Source organism: Sinocyclocheilus grahami, unplaced genomic scaffold, assembly GCF_001515645.1.
Source record: "Sinocyclocheilus grahami isolate Dianchi unplaced genomic scaffold, SAMN03320097.WGS_v1.1 scaffold544.1, whole genome shotgun sequence".
NCBI classification, from domain to species: Eukaryota; Metazoa; Chordata; class Actinopteri; order Cypriniformes; family Cyprinidae; genus Sinocyclocheilus; species Sinocyclocheilus grahami.
Genome location: NW_015505723.1, coordinates 336,996 through 345,105, shown reverse-complemented (window position 1 = coordinate 345,105; position 8,110 = coordinate 336,996). Strand labels below are relative to the sequence as shown.

Here is an 8,110-nt window from a genome sequence, read left to right as displayed (position 1 = left end):
CTTTTATAAAGAATATCTCTTTGGATTTGAGACTTTAGTCTTTGCAACTTTACAGATCTTCTGTATGCACCAAGAGCTTGTAACACTCCAAAGAGAAAGGAAAAATTTAAATCGCATCATATGACCCCTTTAAGAAAAATGTAAATTGGGAAATACAAAATGACTAAAATAGAAATACAAAATATTTTGGGGACAAATTTGTAAAGTGAGTTAAACTTCCTTTTAGGGATATCCTCATTAGTATAAATAGTATTAAAAAAAAGTAAATAAGAGTTTTTTTTTAATTGTAAAAATGCATTAAAGGGGTCATATGATGCGATTTCAATTTTTCCTTTCTCTTTGGTATGTTACAAGCTCTTGGTGCATAAAGAAGATCTGTAAAGTTGCAAAGACTGAAGTCTCAAATCCAAAGAGATATTCTTTATAAATTCTTTCAGAGTCAGCCACACCTACCTAAAATGGCTCGTTCTAACACGCCCCCACAAATCTGCCTCACTATGTGGGAAGATTTGCAAAAGAGGACGATATCCGCTTCGTCATACCTAGAGCTGATCTGTGCTGGTCGCTGAGGGATTTATGTTTACGCGGCGCGATGCAATGCAACGCAATGCGTAAAAAGACAGTACAAGTCATTATAATCAGTAATTATGTCCCCACTGGATGCAACAAATGCCTCGTTTGTAATGGGTTTTAATGTTGTCTCGTCACTCCGGCCTGGACACGGCATCAACAGTATGTGAGGGGCGTAACATTTCCGTCTCACGCTTGAGGTGTTCGGCCAATCACAACGCACTGGATAGCTGGCCAATCACAGCACACCTCGCTTTTTCAGACCGATGAGCTTTGTAAAAATCGACGCGTTTCAAAAAGGCGGGGCATAGAGGAGAAACAATAATGTACAGTATGTGGAAAATAATGTGTTTTTTGAACTTTAAACCGCATAAACACATTTCATTACACCAAATACACCAAATAATGTTCTTTTTAGCAGCATCATATGACCCCTTTAAGTTTTCTGTCAGGGTTGGTTATAGTATTTATGACTAACTACATATAAAAACAATATAAGTTGGAATGCCATGCATTTAGAAAGGCAACTAAATGTGTGTAAGAGAAAGGGTGTGTCAGTGTGTCTTTATTTGAAATATGTTTGCTTGTGAACAGTGTGGATACTTTTCCTTGAGAAAAATCTCTGCAGTTAGCTCTTTAATTGAATCCAAATAAAAGCATGTCAATCTATTACACTTCGGGAAAACTCAAGACAGCAGCTGTCGCACAGAGCTAATGCACATGAGTGAGAGTGCGAGAGAGAGAATGACACTCTCACACACTGGCCACAGTGAAATCAACACCATACGTGAGAAGCTTTCAGTCCTGACTGCAGACAACTCCACTTTACCAGTCATATCCAGAGACACCATGGTGTCATGTTTAAGATGCTGGTGCAAAATATTTCCTTTCGACCCACGGTCCATTAGCACATGGAACATGCTCAGTTCACGCCCCAATTTCTATAGATGACACTCAGCAAAAGAACTGGCTGATCTTTCAGGAATTTATTTTTTAATTTCTGAATTAAAACATTCTTTAAAAAAAAAAAATCTTTGGACTTTTGTTCTATAAAAGACATAAAAGGCACAACAACTGTAACTGTAAATGTAACAGTCGTACAACAATGTACAACAGTGGTTCCCAAACTTTTTGCAGCTTGCACCCCTTTCTAGTGTTTGACACATGTCAAGCACCCCCACCACCGTGCTCCGGTTAAACACCACATTTTTTTACTGCAATACAAGTATAAATACAAGTATTCACTGTATACAGGGCTTGACATTAACTCTTTTGCTCACCAGCCACTGTGGCTAGTGGTTTTCCAAAATGACTAGCCACTCAGCATTTTCACTGGCCATAATTTTGTTTCTGGAAAATTTAATTTTATATGACTAAAGTTACTGCATATTAAAATATATTTGAATTGATTTCCAGGTCTTTTTTTGTGCCTATAAAAAGGGCATTTCCCCCTAACCTTATTAAATTCATGTGTCATCTTTCATATCAAATTCTTACATTTTATTAATAAATACACTTAATATAATAAGACTCTATAGGGCTGTTACCAATCAAATGAAATCAGTGTTAACAAAACCAAATTTTCCACTGCTGGAGAAACAGAAGCAGCTGAAGTGGCATTTAGATGCATTTACACAGACAATTTAATGAAGCTGAAATGTAGCATGAATGCATTAACACTGCAAAATTACAACAGCATAAATAATGCTGTTAGTTTTGGGTTTTACATCAGGTTTTTTTATTTACAAATATGAAAAGTTGTAAAAAATACAAAAAAAAAAGTTACTTTTCAATTTGAAAGTAACCCGCCAGCAGGTGGCAGCAAGTAGACTGTCTTAATGAGTGAGTCATTGAGGCATTCAAAGGATTCTTCAAATGGCTGATTCATTCAAGAATGAAGCAAGCGCCTGTCTTTATGAATGGACCACTGAATCATTGACTCAAATTATTAATTAAAAAATGCGAATCATTCAGTAGCCTAACGAAACCGCTGACGACGCTGTGTGTTGCTCAGAGATGCGGGACAGTTCTGCTGCTAAGTTTGTTTGGAACTATTTTCATTAAACAAATAGAGCAAAAACAGTCACATTTGACATTATTGTACTAAAATATATGCCCTAAGTCACTTAATATTAACTACTCGTTTGAAGTCGTTTAAAATCAATGTTGAATTTACAATCATACTGATTTTCGGGGAAAACTGCACTCTCTTAGTCGTGTCATGTTAATTAATTAGGCTAGGCTTTGTAATAAATATAAAAAATATACATTTTTTACTGTAGTATGTTTCTTCTGTGTGCAGTTGTGTTCATTTGTTTCGATTTCTCCATGAGAGTGTTCTCTCACGTGAGTCTCAACTGCCACGACCTTGTTACTATTGATTATCCATTATGAATTGCTGTTTACACCAAGTGTAATAAAATCAGAATCATTCTCGCCGAAATGTTGGTGCTTCCCTAATTCGATGTTTTAATAAGATTAGATTAGTTGTCCGGTCGGGCAAGTAAAATTCTCTTTCACTTGCCCCTTCAAAAAATGCACACAGATCATCAAAAGCATTCTATAGCGCACCCCTGCTGGTCGGTCTGTGCACCCCTAGGGGTGCGCGCATCCCAGTTTGGGAACCGCTGATGTACAACAATAGGTACAACGTCATGCAATATCATTTGAAAGACTCACCTAGCTTCTATAAGGTCAAGCAGATGCTGCCAGCGCTCATTGACTTTGCTGAGTTTGAATTGGATTTCTGCAGCTTTGCTTTCATGGCTGGCCTGAGCCAATCTCTCCCCCATCTGTTCCAGCTGATGCTTGTTCTCCTTGGCCACTGAGATCTCTTCCTGATAGTCCTGATAACAAAGAGATTGCATGTTTTTTTAGCTGAATACAAGAATTTGGGTGGATTGTTTTTCACATATTCACTGAAATAAGTAATAAGAAAAAATACGTTTTAGAGATACGTTTTAGTGTTCAGTGGGATGATTATTTATCAATTTCTTGATTTCATTAGAAACAAATATGTTGTGATTGTGTGTTAATTTCACCTTCCTGAGTTTCTCAATCATCTCCTCAATGCTGATGTCACCGTTCTGTGAGACCTTGCTCTCCATTTGTGTGAGCCACTCACACAGCTCTTTGTTCTTCTCATTGAACACGGCCCACTCATTCAGCCTCTCGCTCACCTGCTGCCTGCGCAGGGACAGCTACAGGGATGACAGACAATGATTAATTACAACATGGGTTCACTGAGTACAGAGTACGAATAAATGAAGGACGTCGCGGCCGATGAGAGAATGTGCAAAAAGTTACTTAAGTACGTTAGTACCGTAATACTTTAGTGTCATGCACCTTCCTTCTTTCTCATGGTCCTTTCTTTACTAAGAGACATCAGGGATTAAGAGGCACATTATCATTGCAATCCTTTATACTATGTTGTCCAGAGCAAATAAGGAGCCATCAAGAACTCTGATTCAACAACAGCATTAATTCTCTGTAAGTTTGTGAGCGAATGCAAAACTCAATCTTTATCTATTGAATTTAACTATTTTTTTAAGTTGCTCAAAATTCAAATCAGTGCATCCCTTTATATATTCAATATCTGACTTAATGAAAACTTGCAGTTTTTTTATCAACTGTAATGTACTGTAAAGCCTCCGCGTCTGAGCTTGTTCCCACTGCTTCTGTCACATGAAATGCCTGTGCTTATGGCAGACAGCTGTGCATAGAATGTGTTATGGTGTAAAACAAATGCAAAGGGACAGACTGATGTGTATGTGTGTACCTGGTGACAAGTCTCCTCCCACTGTCTCTGGAGTAATATAAGTCTTTCCTGTAGGATTGTGAGGTTATCTGCACTGAGGCTGCTGGAGAGAGACTCCCTCAGAATACACAGGCCGGCTACATCATCAGCCCAGCCTTCAATACTGCTCTCCAATTCCTATCACACACAAACACATACATTCATGAACATGAACACATCAGAAATAAAATTATAAAATAAAATGTAAGATTTAAAAATAAAATATATACAATTATATACAATAAAATATAGTAAAATTAAGTTCAAACTGTAACTGTTGAAAATAAAATTTCAGGACAACGTTTTTAAATTTAAAATAAATAAATAAACATACAAAACCCATGTAAAATGTAAAAATAAAATAATAAAAATTCAATGGAGATGATATAGTTTAAATTAAAGTTCAAATTGAATAATCTAAACTAGAGTTCAAAAGGTAAATATTGTAAAAAAAAATAAAGAAAAAAAAAAGTAAGAAAATAAAGAAAAAAAATGAAAATTTAAAATTTAAAAGGAAAAGTAAATAATTATAATTTAAAAAATACATTAATTTGTTTAAAAGTAATAAAAATTGTAAAAAAAAAAAAAAAAAGTAAGAAAATAAAGAAAAAAAATGAAAATTTAAAATTTAAAAGGAAAAGTAAATAATTATAATTTAAAAAATACATTAATTTATTTAAAAGTAAAATATATCCTGTCCTTAACCCTACCCCTACCAAGCCAAAATAAAATAAAATATTTACTAAGACTGCTGGTTACATTTATCTAAAACAGAAGAATATTGACTGCACATATTCTTCCCCAACACACAGTAAAAACCAAAAGTCCTTAATTGCATTTGTATTGATATTTGTTGATACTGATATCTCTGCTGGCATTCACAGCAAGTTACACTGTATAATCCTAATATAGAGACTGTATGTGACTTACAGATAACAACGGTCGACAAGACATTAAGCACACAATAAAGGCATAAGTGATCTCTGTATCGAGAAATAATTTGAATAGAAAAAAGCTGTCAATATTTTGCTGTTAAAAAAGCTTTCTTTTTTTTTGCTGCTGCGTAAGCACTTCTTATTAAAGCTCAGCATCTCTGCTAACATGATTTTTTTAGAATGATTAGCATGCACCTCAACTTCCTTCCCTCAAGCAAAGTCAAAGAGACTCTTGCTGACAGTCCAGCTCATACAGACCAGAGCAGGTCGATGTTACTTTCACACACCTTCTGCTATACTGCACACACCTCTCTGCAACATCACGTGTGAAAAATCAACCCTCCTTTGCAGATAAAAAATTCAGCAGAGTGTCAGGGCATCTCACACACACACACACACACACAGACACAGACACACGCACACACATTCTGCAAGAAGCATGCAAGGGTATTATTAATGCAATGGTTGACAGCAGCAGACTGCACAAACCAATCATTATCTGGACTATCGAGATACTGTTGCTTTATTACTGCAAATCTGGTAAGGAAATTGTGTTTAATACTTTAGCTCAAATAATAAGAGATACTCAGATGTTGCTGAAGCAACACACATCTAAAAGGTCATAGGACACAAGATGAGTCAGATTTTGTTTATGTACCTTGCAGCGAATCTGTTCTGTGTGCAGCTCCTCATGGTGGTCGGGTAAAGGCACAGAGAGCTTTTGCTTAAAGTCCCTCAGCTTCTCGTGTGATGCAGCAATTCCTTTTTCACACTGATCCCAGCTCTGCACACATAGCCAGAAAAAAAAGTGAATCATGAGAAAGCATGATAAAGAGGTGTTTATGCCAGTATAATCTGCACAATATACATAAGTATGTATCTTAGAAAAATTTACCTTAGCAATTTTAAAGCTTGAATGCAACATGTTTATTACAACACTTGAGGAAAAGTCAGAAAGATGTTCAGAGATCATCACATTTTTAATGAGGAACGCAGTACAGAACGTCATATGTAACCAATTCTTTATTTAAACATGGGCAGAGCAAAGGGTCATGGTCCTGAGACACAAGAGAGACAAATAATCATGCACAGATAAAGCAGTGAGGTACCTTCTATTATGTAATCCTAGAAAACGGAGGGATGTGGAAGAGAGAGGAAGAGAGAGAGACAGAGGCCGAAGGAAAGAGGAGCCATTTTCCTTTTGCAATCCAAAATTGTTGTCTATGCCCCAGTGTGCTGCGTCAAAATGGAGCGGATGACTGCCTGTCTCTGCTGCCCTGTGTTGGACTCCCTCCCGCGTCCTGCCTCCTACAGTACTGAAGATATTTCTCTCGCCTTCAGCTCCCTCGCTGCCTCTTTCTCCCGTTCTCTCTCTTTCATCCCCCTCACACGCACTCACAAAACACATTACACACTCTCGTTATGCTAGCTCGTCTCTATTTGCTCTGTAAGGTCAGATGCAAAGTCCTTCACTGTCTCTCTTTTCTTTTAGGAAAAGAACTTTGAACGTGAGATCCATTTATAGGTTTGAGAATGTTCGGTTCGAATATTTCATTTTTGTTTTATGTTTCTGTATTTCTGTATATTTGTAGTGCAAAATAGCTTTCAAAGTAATGAACAATCCCTGATTTCACTAAAACAAAATAACCAAGATTATTTAAACAAAACAATCTGATCCTGAACATTTGATTATAGATGCACACCCATTTAAATCTATAAAAGATGTTGTACTATAAAAATCCTAAACTGTAACACATCGTACAAACAACCAGAAAACACTGCAACAAGTACATCTGCAACAATGAAACAGCACGTCATATATAGAAAGTGGGCTCCAAAAGTCTGAGACTACATAGAATTTTTTTTTAAACTTAAAACAAAAGCCTGAAGATATTTTTTAGGATATAAAATAAATTAATTTAAAATAAAATCTTTAAAAAAAAAAATTCCACAAAATTAGTGAAAGTGAAAGTGAAGTGACATGTGGCCAAGTATGGTGACCCCTACTCGGAATATGTGCTCTGCATTTAACCCATCCAATGGGTTACACACACACAGTAGTGAACACACACACACACACACACAACCGTGCTGGTTATTCACTGGTTATTCCCTCCCCCTACGACAATTCCTGCCGGATTGCCCTTTACAATATTACCATAAATAGGTGCTATTTATAGGTTGTTAATCAAATACAACAAAATGACAAACGTCTAAAATTAATTTTTAAAAAAATAAATTTAGTTGTTGTAATAATATATAGTAACAAAAAATAAACTTCAATTAAATTAGTAAATATAATTGCAAAATAGAAGAATTTTTACCAGTGGTCTCAAAATTTGATCCTATTATACATAATCATACATGTGCAAAAACCAACCAACTTACAGGAAAACACATTCATCTAAAGGAAATTACCCAACAAATGTAAATGATCAACCAAAATTACTCAACAAAGATTTGCTGCCATCTGGAAATAATGAACTTTCTCCAAACAGCAAAAGTCATGTGCTTGTACTTTGTCAATGATACGAACTACTAAATCTAGCAAATCAGCAACCAGACAAACAGTAAGTACACCCATTTACTCTTAACTCACCCTTAGCAAAGAGAGCAGTTCTTTCTTCCTCTCGTCGAGACGGATGTTAATGGTCCTCCAGTGCTCCTGCACATCAGTCAGCTCAGTGTGAAGTGAGGCCTCCGTTCTGGCATCAGCCCACAGGAGGAGTTGCCTCCCGGCCTCCACCGTGAGGATGTAGCTGCCCTGTTGCCTCTGGAGCACACGCTCCTTCAGCTGGGTGGAGAGAAA

The 8,110-nt window shown here is 36.4% G+C and overlaps 1 protein-coding gene across 1 annotated transcript in view; it reads right to left on the bottom strand.

Annotated features, from left to right (window-relative positions):
- LOC107555741 (nesprin-1-like) overlaps positions 1 to 8,110 on the bottom strand; it is a 122,538-nt gene that overhangs the window by 18,926 nt on the left and 95,502 nt on the right. The window contains exons 126-130 of the mRNA XM_016238619.1: positions 7,901 to 8,095; positions 5,960 to 6,085; positions 4,349 to 4,504; positions 3,612 to 3,770; positions 3,250 to 3,416 (exon numbers count right to left, since the gene is read on the bottom strand). Coding sequence (XP_016094105.1) covers positions 3,250 to 3,416; positions 3,612 to 3,770; positions 4,349 to 4,504; positions 5,960 to 6,085; positions 7,901 to 8,095 — 803 coding nt within the window. The remainder of the gene's footprint in view (positions 1 to 3,249; positions 3,417 to 3,611; positions 3,771 to 4,348; positions 4,505 to 5,959; positions 6,086 to 7,900; positions 8,096 to 8,110) is intronic.